This window comes from Panthera leo, chromosome C1, assembly GCF_018350215.1.
Source record: "Panthera leo isolate Ple1 chromosome C1, P.leo_Ple1_pat1.1, whole genome shotgun sequence".
Lineage (NCBI taxonomy): Eukaryota > Metazoa > Chordata > Mammalia > Carnivora > Felidae > Panthera > Panthera leo.
Window position 1 is genome coordinate 184303194 of NC_056686.1, and position 17528 is coordinate 184320721.

Here is a 17528-nt window from a genome sequence, read left to right on the forward strand (position 1 = left end):
ATTGCTCATCAGCATCACTTCTGAAGTGAGTGGGACACGATGTTTGTGTTTTAAGGGGCTGGTGGAATATACTATTGCCTCTGTTTTATTTGCCTAATTGAAGATAAAGTCTCAAACCAACAAGGTGGCCAGTGCTGCCTCCACTATTGCCCCAGAGAATGAGAACACTGTTCTAAATTATTTACTTAAAGTCTCATCTGTGTAGCCATGGTTCCAAAGCAGATTCTTTTTACCTCAGACATTTTCAATAACAAGTGGCTAACTGGTGAGCACAAAAAGAGTTTTAGTTGTTTTGTTGAGTCTTTTTCATTTGGTTATTTATGTGCTCCTCGCTGTTTAAACTTGAATTAAAAAAATATATAGTCCAAATTCTGCAGGCTCATAAATGTAGAGTGAGTTTATTTAGTTAGCTGAAAATCATCATGGCGAAAAAAAAAAAAATCCAAAGAAAATCTATGGCATAATTTACACTACAAACCACCTTATCTAATTATCAAGATAAGTAAATGTTTATCATATTGAAGCTGTCTTGAATAGAACATAAATTAATAATTTATCTCACATAAATATTTCTAAAGCCCTTGCCACTATGCTGTCTCGCATTTTAATTATCAACCGGCCAGGCGGGAGGTGTCACTTAAACATTCCCAATATGCAGCCTGAGATACAGAGAATGTGGCATGGCACCTGGGCACTGAGGGGGGAAAAAAAAAGTGTACTTTTATGAATAGAAAGATCATGAATATTGAGAATGTGAAAATTGAGGGAAATTAATAAATTAACCGGGATATTGCTTATTAAACTTTCATATCAGTAATCACATTAAAACATATTGCAAGTATTGAGTAAAGTGGTCATTAAGAATTTCTCTCATTGTAGGCAACAGAGCCTTCTCAAGGGAGAGATTATCACAATTCCCAGCATGGTGTTAGCTGAGGTTATGTAAGACCAGGAAACATGTTGACTGAAAAGGAGTAGCGTGAACATCTGCACAGGAAAGAAAGCCACCTTGCACAACAGCTCTTGGGTTACAAGTCACTGAAAAAAGAACCGAGGTGGGAAAAAGAACCTCAAACTGGCCTTCTTCCTGGACTTTTAATGGGGGATTGTGTATATGATGTTGGCAGAAAATTCAATAAAAACAAGATAATTGAAAGCACAAGAGATAATATGATGCCATCTAGCTCGGTTGCTACTAGAGGCTATCTCCACAAACAAAACAAAGAATTTGGGCTGATTTTTAAAATGAAAAATTGATATACTTATTATTTTGAGCACTTTAAACAATATTTCTATGTGGCAAATGAAATGACCTTATAGTTTCTGAATCTGCAATTTCTGTTGATGAGCTTTCTTGTTTACATTATTATGATTTCCATATTTCTTCAACAATTTATATAGTTTGCCCCAAATTGTTCCTGTGTAAAATACATGCTGATAACTCAGAAATGCTTGGGAAACATTACCAGGACTGGCTCCCTAAAATTTAGTTCTAAGTTCCTGCACTAGCCCTTGCGGCCTTGTCTGGGACAGGTGAGAAACTGCTTATGCTGAGCGTTAATTCTAAGAGAGCAAGAAGAGAACCAAAACCTGGGCCAGGTTTTACGAACGCTAAGTCTGAGCCCCTCAGACCTTCCCAGGCAACTCCAGAACTTACAGCAACACTGGAGGTCATTGCTGCCTAGATTTTAACAGACACTTGTTCTGGATATCTCCCAGACCTTTAGTAATTCTGTCGGATCAGGCTCTACTATCCATTGCTCATCTAGGAAACCCCCAAACTCAATGTACCCATTACCAAAAAATGACAGATCAGTCTATTAATTCATTTCTTATTTATGACTTGGTATGAAGCTCAGAAAGGAAAGAAAAGATTAAGAAGACACAGATTCTGCTGCCAAGGAGTTCACTGTATGATGGTTTATAAAAACACAATGTAAAAGATGACAAGTGTCATAAATTCCAGATAGAATGAGTGCCGGCTCAGTTCAGAAGAGGGTAAAAGTATTGCCAACTCAGGGAAAACATTTTGGAAGAAGTGGGACTTAACTTGGCTGGGATTTGAAATATACATAGTACATAGATATAGAGACAACGATGAGACTAGCCAAGGGAGGGATTGGCCAGTATTAAAACCCTGGAAGGAAAAAAAAAAAAAAACAGCATGGCTTATCTAGAACACCGAGAGAAGTGTCCTTTTCCTTAAAAGCTTTAAAAATAGGTACAAAAACTGATAAAGTTTTGAAGTGAAACTACTATAGTCTACATTAATATAATTCTGAACTACTGGAGTATACACAAAATAACCAGCAAACATTACCCCTAAAATGAAGTGATATTAGATAATCTGTTCAGCCTTTTTGTCACCTGCAACAAATTAGGCTTTCAATATGCAAAACATCTTCCTTCCAGAAAAACAAATGATCATGATTCCATTTAATTGTAATTTAATGAGGCATAATTTATTTTTTAAAGTGATATATACCAGGTGTGTACTGAGGAAACTGGCCCAGCAAACCCCGGTGCTCCCCCTTGGAAAAAGCTTCAAGCTAGCTGGAGACTGTTTTCATTTCTGTAAATTACATTTCTGTTTGTGGCAGTTGAAGTGGGAGGTATAAAGGGTAACTTGCACTGTTCACATATTTATTGTAACATATACCTTTGAAGTAACTCAACCAAAAAATGCTCATTTATCATCTAAGCAAATAGTTTCAAAGTGTTGAGTTCCAATCTGAACAAAGATAGATTTTAGAGAAAATAAAGCCCATCCCCTAATAACGTATTTTAATTATGTATTGTTGGATGTATGAACAAAGTATATAAGCTATTTAATGATGATCTTCAGAAATCAAGCTATAACTCTAAGGATACATGAATTGAGACATATGTATTATGCAATGGTGAGTCTGAAAATATATTTAGTTCATATTTATATATTGCTTTAAACAAATGATGTCCTAACCAGTCAGCAAGGTCCAAAGACATGTATACCCCCATTTTACAGATTAAAATCATAGAGGGTCAAAGGTAGAAAGGATCTTGTCAGTCATATCGGCCAACCCTTCATCCTACCCCTGAGTATGATCTATCACATACTTCCCTTTAAAAACAAAACAAACAAAAATCCTCCAAAGGTACTCTTCACATCTCAATCTTCACGACTTCCCTCTTCATGCTTGCATGCTCATTTGTCAGCCTTACTTTTCACACAATTCTGAAATGTCTGGTTCCAGCTGACATGAGAGCCAAAAACTGGTATTCTTTTGTGAAGACCAGGTAATACAAAATTCCCAGCCTAATCATACAAAGTGAGCTTTTCTATCCCAGGGACTAACACACAGTTACAGAAGCTGGGGAGCCAGCTGCATGGCTGTAGAAAGTGCTGACATCCTATAGTCAGAAAGCGGACCTAACAGAAGTGATTCTTCCCTCATCTCCAATCTCCTTTCCTTCTAGACACTCCTGACAGGCATTTCCCCCTCTGCTCACGAATATAAACAGGTTTCCCTGGGTTCCATATTCATAATCCACAGCCCCACTATGAACCTGTATGCTGAAATTCATTTGTGTAATGCTAAAAATACTCACCCTCCTTTCACCCCCTAGAGTACTGCTCAGCCATGGAGCCAGAGTACTTAGGCTGATTTGAATAAAAGGTATACAGGGCACAACAATGACAATTTGATTTTTATTATTAAAAATGATGTGTTAAATCCTCAAAGAAAATGTCGTTATTGCATTAGTTTAATAAAACCTCCCTTTATTACAATATTTCTTTATTAGGAGAGGCAGCCTATGCATGTAGCATGGTTGTAGGATGGGGGTGGATAGAATTGAGCATCTAAAGGGAATTAATGTACTCTGCAAATATAAATGCATATACAAAAGTAACATTTGCAGACAAATGTTGTTGCTGTAGAAATGTATTCTGTAATTCACTAAAATACTATGTACATATGTGTGTATGCATATATGCTGCAGTTGGCAATAGTCTCTCCCTCCTTTGAACTGAGATGGCACTCGTTCTATCTGGCATTTATGACACTCATCATCTTTTACATTGTGCTACTAGAAAACCTCTTCTCTTCATCATACAGTAAACTCCTTGGGAGAAGAATCTGTATAATTTGTGCTTAGTGGTTAGTTGGGAATATAGAGGGATATCAAGCTCTAAGAACGCACCAAATGCATTTTTAAAAACTGGTCTGAGATGGGGGAGTCCTGTGTTTGCTGAAACGCCAGGAACAGGCCCTGTTGGACCACATATTACACTCAAGATCTTTTCATTCAACCTATTGTAAACACCAAGTAGTGGAAACTGAAATTCTTGGCCATGCAGACTCCACTTTAGACCAAATATTTCATCTACTCCCAATCTGCAATTCATTAAATAAAACACTTCCCTCAAAGACAGCTTTCTTTCTAGGGGACATAATAAAACTATACTGTGCTACCTGACACATCAGAATATAGTACATGCAACACAGAGTGGGTCCAACAAAACATTCTTGAAACCAAAATCACCTGCGCTCTCCTAACAGCAATCCCCTCGTCGGAGCCACTCCTGAGCACATACAGTGAAGGAATTTAGCCAGAAACAGATCTCTGGGAACTTTACTATTTTTACCTACCTATTCAATGCAAAGATAGATGCAATTAGATGAACAGTTTTTTGGTTTTTTTTTTTTTTCTTTTTATCCCTTCCATTTTTGTCTTTAGAAACTCTTAGGTATTGGAATGGGGGGGGGGGGTGCAGGGGGCGGGTTATGCACAATCCAAGCCAAAATTTTCTAAACACATGAGTACCAAAAAGCAAAATCAAATAGAGAACTGAACAGGTTCCCTTTGGAAACATTTACCAGTGGTGTTCTCAGCTCTGGGCACATACATGGTTTCTACTAACACCTCAAGTACCTGGCACATGACTATTGCATTCACAAAGTTCTGGGCCCTGGTTATTTCTAGTTTCTATGTGTATTGTGTGAAACAACTGTTGGCAAACTGCCCCCAAAATTTACTAGCTTTGGCTACTTTGTCAAAACATTGGCAAAAATAGTACTTTCCCAAAACAAAACAAAACAAACCAAAAACATACATTTATTGAATATTTATATCTCAAATGTATCAAATGCATTCAGATATAAAAAGTAAAGCAGTCTGTTAACATATGAGTTGACTTTGTCCTGAAACAGTTATAAAATATCATTTTTTTTCCTGCTGAAATATTTCTGCATTAACTTCAATCACCTCCAAGGTCAAAAACATGTGTTCTCACACAGTACATGTAAAATATCGCAGTACTTAATATACCACAACAGGATTACTGGTTTGAAAGCCGGTTTAACCCCTTCAACCTCCTTGAAGGAGAAATGTATCTTTCATGTTCTGTTCTATGAGATCAGAAATAATTGAGAATAAAGTGGTCGTGAATGTGAGTTCTAATGTCAAAATTTCTGCGTTCAAAATAGGGCTTCAATTAGCCAAGGATTAATTCATCTTCCTATGGCACAGTTTCCTCACCTGTAAAACTGATAAAATAATTTTACTTCCCTCATGGGATTCCCTAGAGCTTATAACTGATACATGTTAAGTGTTCAATAAATGTTAGCCTCCATTAAAAGGTCTACCATAGTTTCTGAATGCTTAATAAACATTTGTTAATTGAATATAGAATATACAGAACTATATCAAATAAATACAGAACTAATACACAATACAATTCTTATTTTAAATTTGCAACTTCAAATTTTCATGGCCCTCCACTTACATTTTGCTGTCTTCCCGCATAGAAGGCAGAAAATGTAAAGGATACATTTCAGGAAGAAGAAGAATTAAAATTATTTGGAATAGAGGAAATGTAAAGAAAAATTTAACTAATTATATAAACTGGAACGATCATATGGTAATCCAGCATGTCATTAAACCAAGATACTCTTTTTATACCTCAGAAAAGTAAAACAACTTTTCTTCCCTAAGTAACTCTGTAGTCATTTAAAATAAGCATTAATTTGCATCACTGTTTAAACATGGGTCATAACTATTAGTAGATGATAGATTTCAGTAGATCATAACTAGTTCTTTTATAATGACATGCAATTCAGTAGATTGGAAATTACCAGGGTGTTTCATACATGGTACAAGTATTATTACCCGAAGCTTTTTTTTTTTTTTCTTTCATGAAGGTTTTGCTTTAGAATATACAGATAGACAAAAACACAGGTTGAAATGAGATGGAACTCCAGATGGACATACACACGTATGTGCACATGTGTGAGTGTATGTACCAGCTCATGATGTAAAAGGTATTTCTCACTGGGTGCTGCAGTCAAAGATGTTTGAAAGTAAATGCTGTGATGTACACTGATAATTTTAGGTACAAAACTTGTAGACAGAATGTAAACAACGTTGTAATCTCCAACTGACTTCAAATTGATTCAGTTATATTTTTCTCACAGCATTTCTGGCCTTTAAACATAATTCGTTTTATTTGAACAAACATGCACTTAACCCCAGGCCAAATGGTCATCATTTCAATCAATGGCCATGAAAGGAACACTCCTTGTGTATTTTTTTTATTACTTTAAATAAGCAATGGTGAAAAGTATATAAATAATGGGATCTAAAGCTAGTGTTCCTTGTATTTCTTCTATAAAAATTCTACTTTAATTGTAAACATCACCCAGGATTGGAGGAGACTAAATACTAAAATAAACCTTCACACTAAAAATATAGGTCTATATTGAGACACACTCACAGGAGGTAAAAGAAAGTCCTTATTGAAGGAAGAGACTCCTTATCTGTGTGAAAGGAGCTGATCACCCCTTGTCAGAAAAAAAAAGTGACAAAAGCTTGTAAAACCGTCCCCCAAAGGAAGACTTTTTTAGTTAAAATGGAGAAAACTGAATTTTTTATAATTAGTTCAGTAACTAATTTCTAAGCACTTGGACACTGGTCAGGGATAGGAAAAGACAGAATAGGGCTCTGTCATCTTTGGTTCCTCTGATTCTTTGGTACCAGTTTTGTAAAGGGGGGGTGGGGTCTTTATATATTCTTTTACACAAAATTTTCTATTTCAAGTAGATATAGGAATGAGGAGACAGTTATTGGGGCACCTGGGTGACTCTGTTGCTTAAATGTCTGACTCTTGATTTTGGCTCAGGTCATGATCTCCTGGTTTGAGTTTGAGCCCTGCATCAACCTCCCCTGCACTGACAGTGTGTGGCCTGCTTGGGGTCCTCTCTCTCTCTCTCTCTCTCTCTCTCTCTCTCTCTCTCTCTCCCCCTCTCTCTCTCTCCCCCTCCCCCCCCACATGCATTCTTTCTCTCTCTCTCTCTCAAAATAAATAAACATTTAAAAGGAAATCTTTACCAAAAAAAAGTAATGAGGAGGGGGTTATATATGTTTGACAGTTACCGAGTCAACCTTCTCTTTACCCAGAACACAAAGCCAGTATCTCCTCCCTCCTTTTCAGCTGGAATTGCCTAAAAGGTGCTAATTAATGATAGTTTGTATATGCGCAAGAGGAACTAAAGTGAGACCACTAGCAAGAAGCCATCCTTAAGACATCTAAGAACTTGGAGACACTGCTATACTGAGAGATATTAATATTATTATAATCTTTAAATCTATGAATTCAAGCCAGTGGTTCTGAAATGAAAGACTGCCTATTTTATGAAGCAAGCAGGGCCATCTTTTCCCACTTTATTAATTTAATGTTGAAATCAAAAGAGGGTGTATTATTTGCTTCAAAACCCAATAACATGTTCATGCCTGATCTGCAGCATTTCATATATACAGGCCACCTTTCAGTGGATGGACTTCCTTTTTCTCACAGGCTTCCTTGTCATTTTATAAGCAGCTCACTGGACCATGGAGTCAAGACCCCTGGGTTTGCATTGTGTTCCACTCCTGTATGACTTGTGGAGTGCCGTATCTCTATTGCATAGTAAGAAATAATGATGACTGAGACCAGAGGTTGGCCGAGAAATAATGCTGAATATCTTGGAAGTCAAGTTTTCTACAAATATAAACTGTATGTATAATTAAATCATGCCTATCTTTGGCTAACAATATGTATAAATCAAACGTAAGACTTTCTCCTTCCCCAAATGGACTGGTAACCCACTTAAGTTCAGATTTCCAAATATTTTGGATACTAAAATGTTCATGTTGTTGCTACATACCCCTTCCTAACTGTACCACTTCGAAGTATACCGTTTAGCAAGTCCTTAGACACTTTTAACCCAAATAACACGGGTGTGTATATACTATAAACATGGTATCGATAAAGCATAAAAGCAAAACCCATGTCATTTCACACACACGTGTACATTTCTAGCCATTGACCTTACTGCCAACTTTCCTGATGCGTTGTTCAATCTAATTTTCCAATCTGTTGAAAACATTCTCCAGTTGCTGAGTCACTTTATAAAACTGTATTTATGACCCTGGCCTTAAGTTTCTTCAAATGATGTGGCTTTGATGAGTAAACAGCAGATTCTTTGCAAAATCTCATAAAAAAAAAAAAAAATTGTCAAATAAGGACAGGTCCACCAAATGACTTCCTGAAGGATTTTTTAAATCCTCTTCTCTATCAGATAAGACCCACGATGAACAACTTTCTCAAGCAAAGCCTTTGACAAAAGGTTGCAAATTGTGTAACTCAGTGACTTTTGCATCAAACAGAAGAAGGAGCACGATACCAAATTAGAGTCCTACTGGTACAGAATAGCACATTTTGTGAAACACATCTGTGCATCTACTGAAAACATGTTTCTAAGAATTGGTTCAGGAGAGCTACCTGAAACAGAAAATGGACCTGAACTTTCTGCGTTATGATGTAATGTGCTAGAGGAAAAAGAACTCTATTATATAAATAATGAAAGTGGAAAAAGCCTCATTTCCAAACTGTAGAAACTTCTTACTGTTGATTCCTTATGTAAGGGTATTTCCTGAACTCTACCACCAAGGAAAGGGGATAGTGATGCAAAGAAGGAACATGGACCACAACTAACTTTCCCTTTCTAGCATTCGAATGCTCCCATTCACATGTGGCAGGGCAGCCATTCCAATGGATTTAGCCTAGTTTGGATCAAAGCTTCCTCTACTTCATTTAACAGATTTGCTCAGATGGAAGGTCTCGGAGGAGAAACAATGTTAGTAAATGAAGGATTTCTGAACATATGAATATGTAGGTCATTGGATTTTTAAATAAATTAGAGAATAGTTTATCTATTCAGGAAGAGTCATTGTACATATTTTATGAAGCCATCCTTATTATAGGTCAGTGGGCATCCCACAACCATTCCTTCGTAATATTGTCTTTTAAAATACTGTCATAAACCTTTTCACACTGTCACAAGCCTCTGATTAATATTTTCAAGTCCATAAAGTGACAAGGGGCAAAAGAACACTTAAGGTTAGGATTCATAATCAAACTGTCAAAAAAGCACAGATGTGAGTAAACACAGTAAATAAGCGACTTATTTAATGTCCATAAGCCTAGGAAGTGAAAGTATGCCAACACTAACATAAATTTAGGATATTAGCAAGGGAAAATAACTGCAGAAGAAAAGAAAAGAGAAAAGGGAGGGAGCAAGGGACAAAAGAAGGAAGGAAGGAAGGAAGGAAGGAAGGAAGGAAGGAAGGAAAGAAAAAAGGACAGAAAGAAAAGAAAAGGAGAAGAAAAGAAAAGAAAGGGACAGAAAGGGAGGGAGGAAGGGAGGAAGAAAGAAAAGGAAAAGAAAAAAAAGAAAAACTAGATAGAGCTCGGGTCCTCTTATTTCTTGAAATTATAAGTCCTAAAAACACCACTTGCATCACTGACAGAGCACTGGGCAGAGCGAAGGAACAAAACTACTCTGAAACTCACGTGAATTACATAATTCACCATTTAGACTTGGTAAGGTTGGTTTTCATTTAAGTCAAGTTTAGAAGATCTCATAGGGCTTCAAAACCAGTGTCCATTTCTGTTTCATTCCCTCTCTTTCTCTTTCCTGTATTTGATAACCATAAGTAAATCTTCCCAATATCAATATCAGTCCATTGAATTCAGAGGGCTTTAAACAATAATAGTGCTGATACTTTTCAAGAGAAAGTAGTACAGTAAAAACATCTATACTATTCCCATAGTGATATCTTACTTTATATTTGGAACGTAGTAAGGCATAAAATTGAAGATAAGTTTTATTCAAACTACTACCCCATAATATAACCAAAAGCCTATTTAGATGAGCAGGGGCACTGATCTATAATCTGGGATAAAAATCACATCTTGAGATAAAGATTCCTGTGCAAGTGATTTATTAAGGAAGTACAAAGGGAAACTGGTGAGGCAGTGGGAAAAGTGGGACAGGGAAGGGAAGAAACCCAAGCAGTCCCTGTCTCAGCCACATCTGCGGAGAGCTCTGGAGTAAAAGTCACACTTCAGTGCTGTCCCTACTACTGGAGGCAGGGGAGCTGGCCTTTTACCCCCCTGCACCTATCAGACATTGGTTAAGTATTACCAGCTCTCTGCCTGTGTGAGTAAAGCAAAATCCAATAGTCTGAGGAAAGTCCTTTGAATGAAAAACTGACCAGCAGTCACTAGCTTCTAGAAGTAAAAGTATAGGGGAGTACAAGTGGGGGAGAAATAGAACACCAAACACAGAGCAGGCATGTTATCTGCCTCGGCTTACTCTGGTGTAATACCCACAGCACCTCACTTTGTGACCATAGGTAATAGAAACACTTAGAAATATATCACAGGAATTTCCTGAAAATTAATGACCAGGCCAGAAAACATCTGATCTCTCATTTGTCATAAAAGTCTTCAGAGACAAAAAAAGTGGGGTTAACCTTTTCTTCCAAAAGACTAGTAAAGAAGAAAGTGACAATGCTCAGAATATATTTTCTGCAAGGTCATAATGACAAAAACAGGCTTCTATCATCCTGATGGCACAGACAGGATGTGATGCTCTGCTCTACCCTGCATCTAGAACTACATTAGTCTCGTGCCCATGCTGATGAAATGATACCCTGGCATTGCATGATCTCAAGACACACTGATTAAAATAAAAATGTATTAAATGCAAGCTCTTGAGGGGCGCCTGGGTGCCTCAGTCAGTTAAGCGTCTGACTTCAGCTCAGATCATGATCTTGCGTTTCATGAGTTTGAGCCCCGTGTCAGGCTCTGTGCTGACAGCTCAGAGCCTGGAGCCTACTTCAGATTCTGTGTCTCCTTCTTTCTCTGCTCCTCCCCCACTTGTGCTCTGTCTTTCTCTCTCTCTCAAAGATAAATAAAAACATTAAATTTTTTTTTAAAAAAGCAAGTTCTTGGAAATATAGCTCTATTCCCTCGATTGTGTTATTTTATATCACCAAATGATATAGTGGCAATAGATCAGATATACAGAGTAATTAATAGTTTCTCCTTGGAGAACTGGCATTTTCAAATGCTATTTATTATGAATTTCAGTTGTTCCTCTGGAAGTTTTAAACATGAAAAACTAGGCCAATGTGGTTGTTTTTTTTTCCAGCTTTAGCTTCATTTATGAATGTTATACATGTGATTTGTTCTATACACACACATACACACTGTCTCTAATTACTAGTTGTTCAGGGTCCAATCACTGAGCACAAATCCAGAAATACAAACTATAGGATGACAAACCAAAGTACTTTTTATTGAATTTGATAATAAATGAATAATAGAGATCATGAACTATTTCTAGGAAATACTCAGTGTACTGAAGGTATATTACACCTCACTAAAGCAAATGGACACAAGATTGATATTGGCCTTAGGTATTCATCTAAAATAAATGGTTCTGATCCTGTTTGCTTTGAGGAAAAAAATGGTGAGATTCCTTTCTATCCAAAAATTAATACTTCATTTACGTTGTTATCTATAAAGTTAATTTTTGTTTATTATAGCCGGCAAATCATGATATCACCCATAAATGTCTGATTCCACTCAAAAAAGCCTAACATTTGGAAAATCCATGGTTGGTTTCACGGGGCACAGTACGCCATGTTTTCCATTTAATGATGCTGCTGGTGAAACCCAGCTGTCCAACCTTGCTGTTAGCAACTACAGTATATACAGCAAAAACAATCTGCCTGCTGACCTCCAGCTTAAGTTCAAACTATGTCATTCTGTCAATACCATCTACCTTGATTAGGTTGGGCTTTATACACAACAGGTTATGATCCCAGAGGGATGAAAAGCTTTCCCAAATTAAAAGCAGAATTTTAAAAGGAAATACTCATACATTCCTATGCATTTTCCATTTGATATCCTCAAGGCTGGCCCATGAACTCAAGCTCATGTTGATTGAAAGTGAATGTTCCTTTCTGGGTGTAGCCATCTTACAAATTTAATGGCAGGAGGAAAATAATAAAATGTGTTCCATGCTTCAATTAGACCTTTTATAACTTGGCACTTGAACGATGGCAATGCCAAAGAAAAATCATTAATCCATAAAAATAGACAAAAAGGATTGTGGAGGAGAAGACAGACCTCCAGGAGTCTAGGGCCTTGGCAGAGCATTCTCTCACACCAACAAGGTCTGTCTTTTGTCTAGCCTCTCTGTGAGTCTTCTCTCAGGCTTCATGCTATTTGGATAAAATATATACTGTATTTGATTCTAAAATCCAGAGTAATACAACCATGCTTTCAATTTTATCCTTAGCCAAAGGAACTGTATATATAACCAATAAAATGTTGGCTAGCTATGAAATGCCTATTCATGCACATGAATGATACATGAAAGAACACATACACATACACATGCACACACACACACACACACACACAACTACACATATAAACACAAAATAAAGACTAAAAGATGCATCCTTCCACTTTGTATTTAGCAATAACATTTAGTAACACACTGGCTCAAAAGCACCAGAATTTTTCATAGCCCTAGTTCAGATAACTGTGGACACACAAACGCTGCTTCAGTACTTTGAGTCAAAAAAGAAACCATAGAGTGCTATCTGGAACATGTGCAGACCTCCGTGGACCTCCAAACTCATTTTCAAATGCTGTAAATGGAGTCTGTCAATAATAGAAAGCGTAAATCAGCGAAGTCAAGGGGGCAGGAGATCTCACCCTCTTGGTCTCCTGCCACACCTAATCTTTCAGCACCAAACCTCAAACCATCCCACTGTGCTTCTTCCCTGCTCCCACTCCTCTGGTTCCAGCATTCCTGAAGACTGTTACCAAACCACAGTGCTTGGTTCCATCACTAGTTCATGCCTGTTAACTTCAGCTGAGATCCCAAACTACTTCACAATTCCTTCTATCTCAGATCGACTCCCTATCACATTCAAGCTGTCAACACACTTCTGACCTCCTTTTCAACACCAAATTTCGGAAAGAGTAATTTGCAGCCCCTGCTTCTGTATCCTCAACAGTTAGTCACTCCTCAACTCCTAAATTCTGGCTCCTGCCTTCTCAACTCTAATGAAATTACACTCTAGGTTTGCCAAAGGTCTCTCCCAACCAATTGCCAAATTTCATGGCATGGTTTCAAGCTTCTCATGCCCAGACGTCTTAGTTTTGCTCACAAGGACAAGTCTCCTTCTGCAAACTCTTTATTCATGTTCTGTATACTCTCACTACTACCTCCCTATTCTTCCATCTCCACCTGCTCCCATCTCTACTGGCATTTCTTTTACCTCTTTTCCTGGTGGGAGTAGTGGTGATGGTTTCTCCTCTTCCTTCCCTCGACTCTCTAAATCTCAGGCTCTGTCAGTAAATTTCTAATCTTTCTCTAACCCTGAAAACTCTTTTTAGCACCAAACTCATATTTTGAATGACTTCTGAATACCTTCATTTGAACAAATCTGCCAGTACAGGGTGCCTGGGTGGCTCAATCAGTTCAGCGTCCAACTCTTGATTTCGATTCAGGTCATGATCTCATAGTTCGTGAGTTTGAGCCCTGCATCAGGCTCCATACTGACAGGGCAGCGCCTGCTTAGGATTTTCTCTCTCCTTCTCTCTCTGCCCCTCCCCCACTCTCTCAAAATAGATAAATCAACATTAAGGAAGGAAGGAAGGAAGGAAGGAAGGAAGGAAGGAAGGAAGGAAGGAAGGAAGAAAGAAAGAAAGAAAGAAAGAAAGAAAGAAAGAAAGAAAGAAAGAAAAATCTGCCAGCACTTCGGAGTCAAAATAGCCTGATCCAAAATAATCACTAAACTTATTCCAACTATCTCTTTCAATGTTCTTTTTGACTCTCTAAATAATTACAGATTTATTCTCAGCCACAAGGCTCTAACCTTGGCATTATCTTTATTGTCCATCCCTCTTTATCCATTCAGGTGGTTGCACTTTCTGTCAATTTTACTTCCACAATTCTTCTTGATTTTGTACTCTCTATCCCACCACCACCAGCCTAGTTCAGAACTTCTACACATTTCAGCTGGATATTTATGGCTGCCTTCTAAATGATATTCCTACCTTCTTGCTATCATGAGAGAGAAAAAGATCTTCCTAAGGTCCAATTCTGATTATTGGATTATAGCATATTCCTACATAAGACCTTCAATGGCTTCTAGTGCCTATTAAATAAGGTTCAAAGTTCCTAGCATGGCCCTAAGACCTTTTTTGATCTATTTCCCCGTTTAAGTTTTATTATCTAGCTTTGCTATCAACTACCAACTATTCCCACACATGCCTGACTCAGCACTTTTCTTGTTAATTCCTTTAGCCTAAAGTACCCTTCTTCTCCATCTTTGCCTGTTAAATTCTATTTATCCTTCAAGGTCTAACTCCCCAGAAACTTAATATTCAAGTCAGGTATTTACATATGGTGCTTGCCTATGATCTTTTTCATCTTTGCATCTGCACTGAGCTTAGCTTCCTGCCTTGCATTTAGTAGGGTGATCAAATTTAAACCTACTGTCCTCTTCAAGACTCACTATATTCATCCTACTATAAGTATTCCTTACCCCCAGCTCCCCATAGATACCCACTACAACCATCATTATTCTCCTACACCACTCACCTTACTTCACATTTTACTTTTGTTATCTGAATATATTTTGGTTTTTTTACTACTAGGTCATTAGCTCCTTGAGATTGGCACTTTTACTTTCTAGTTACTCATGTAAGGACCAAATTAAGGGTTCTCAAAATATGGCTACCAGACCAGCAGCATCAGAATCACCTGGGACCTTGCTACAAATGCAAATTTCTAGGTCCTACCCCAGACTATGGAATCAGAAACTCTGAGGTGAGGTCCTCAATAGAATAAGATCTACATAGATAAACTGTTTATCTTTTTATTGCTTGGTATTATACTGGCATGTGATTACCTCAAAATATTGAAAAATATGAGTAAATTATCCATTACCACCTTAACAATATCTTTTTTTTTTAATGTTTATTTATTTTGTTAAAGAGAGAGAACATGAGCAAGCAGGGGAGGGGCAGAGAGAGAGAGGGAGAGAGAGAATCCCAAGCAGGCTCCACACTGTCAGCACAGAGCCTGACACGGGGCTCAACCTCCTGAACAATTAGACTACGAAGTGAGTTGAAATCAAGAGTCAGATGCTTAACTGAGTCACCCAGGTACCTCCCCCACCCCCACTTTATCAATCTCAACTCTAACTTGTATATTTTGAAAAACTTAAAAAATTATAGAAATTATGACATACAATGATATTCTTTTTATACAGTTCAAAAACAAAGTAAATAGATTGTGCGTACGTAAGTAGTTTTAGAACTAGTTTTTAAAAAACAAGTGAACGTTAACCACAAAATTCAAATCAGGGTTATACCTGGGGAAAAGCAGATGAGAAGATAAGGAAAGAAAGGAGCACGTAGGCCCAAAGCATTGATAACATTTTGGGTCCTGAGTTGGGTGATGGGTTCACAGATATTCATTATTTACTGAAATTAATTAATTATGGCTATGCACGTATCAAGTATTTCCTGAGCTAAGGATTACTAGTTAATTCTGTGTGCTCTGGGATCGATAAAGTTTTTTTGAAGAGATAAAGAAGATGTCACAATTCTGTCCTTAGTATCATTTCAACCACCAACTATCATGTGCAATGCTAAGCATACCTGTGTGCGGTTGAATGCCACTCTTGCAAAGACAGCTTGGGACACACTGGCCCTCTTCAGCTCATCTCTGACTTGCTGGTAGATATCTGGAGAGACTTCTACAGAAGAGTTGGTTGGCTCTGGCTTAACTGCTCTGGGAATGGGTGGATGGTTCAGGAACTGCTGGTTGATGGCTTGAGGATGCTGGTGAGCCAGGAGCCGGCTAACGGCAATCTGTTGGTTTATCAGATGGGCCATGGCTATTTGTTGCCTAACAAGTTGTGGACTGAGCTGGGGAGAAAGAAGACCAGGGCTCATGATGGGCTGTAACGCGGGCACTTGGTTTCGGATTGGAGTACTGTGGTGGATTTGGCTATGAGGAGACTGTTCGTTGGTTTTCCCCAAGGATGCCAGCTGGTTCATATTTGGTAAATGCATTGGACGCTGGCCCAGAACACAATAGTCTGAAAGGTTTTCTCGTTCCACTCTTTCCACTGTTAAGAGATAAAAAATGAAAATCCATCATTATTTTCATTGGTGCAATTTATTGCTAATATATGCAGTACAAAATTATCATATTTTTGGTATATTAATGACATAAACTTTTTTCATATGAAGCTGGAAGCCCAAGAGTAAAAGTGAGTTTTCCTTCCTTGAAAAATGTTATAATAATTTTTTCATAGGTGATATGAAAGCAATAATATTTACTACTTCATTTTTCTTCAGTTCCTAAAAGTAGGCATTTTATTGAATAACTAAGACAGAAACCACTAAGCATGACCAATTCTAAATCCTCTCGTATTCCCAAGCTCTCTCATCTCCCTCATCACCCTCTGTTATAAAAACACCAGCTGTTCTCATCTTCTGTAGTTTGTGGTTAATGGTGTAGTTCATGGTTATCAGGAAATGACAAGGACAACATCTCCTGCCAAATTAACTGCTACCTCCTAATAAAAATCTCACACAATAAGTATTATACAACTATGGGAACATTCATAGAAAATATGTGCCATGAAGTATATCCTTTTATCTACTCACTTGCTATCTTTGGTATAGGAATATTTCTGTAAAAATTGGATATGTTAATGATTGTTCTATGCACAAGGATAAGGAAGAAACAATATTTATAACATCTTCTTGACTTTTCATTAAATAAGATGCTTCCTCCCCCCTACCCCCCAGATAGCTACCTTATTACATTTTATTGCACTTTACTAGTGAAGATTTAAGGAATAACCTGGAAAGGTAGAAGTAAAAGAAAGTATCATATATGTTCAAGCATGAGGCAGAATTTTTTCCTCTCCCAAGAATATTTCCCAGGAAGGAGTGAATTAATCACCTCACAGTTAAATCCTTATCTAAATCTCTGTATTATGTTATTATGTAAAACAAAGGTTTGTTTGGAGAAAACACATTTAAGCTGAAACAACCTCCATCATTCCTAGTTTTAAATCCTTGCAGATGTAACTTAACAGTATCTGTTTTTTAAAGT

The 17528-nt window shown here is 37.5% G+C and overlaps 1 protein-coding gene across 4 annotated transcripts in view; it reads right to left on the minus strand.

Moving 5' to 3' along the window:
- The window catches only part of SATB2 (SATB homeobox 2), a 218708-nt gene that overhangs the window by 92385 nt on the left and 108795 nt on the right, over positions 1-17528 (minus strand). For all 4 annotated transcript variants that reach the window (XR_006205634.1, XM_042949625.1, XM_042949623.1 and 1 more), the window contains exon 7: positions 16058-16530. Coding sequence is in view for 3 of the 4 variants with exons in the window: in XM_042949625.1 (XP_042805559.1) it covers positions 16058-16530 (473 nt within the window). In the remaining variant the exon portion in view is untranslated. The remainder of the gene's footprint in view (positions 1-16057; positions 16531-17528) is intronic.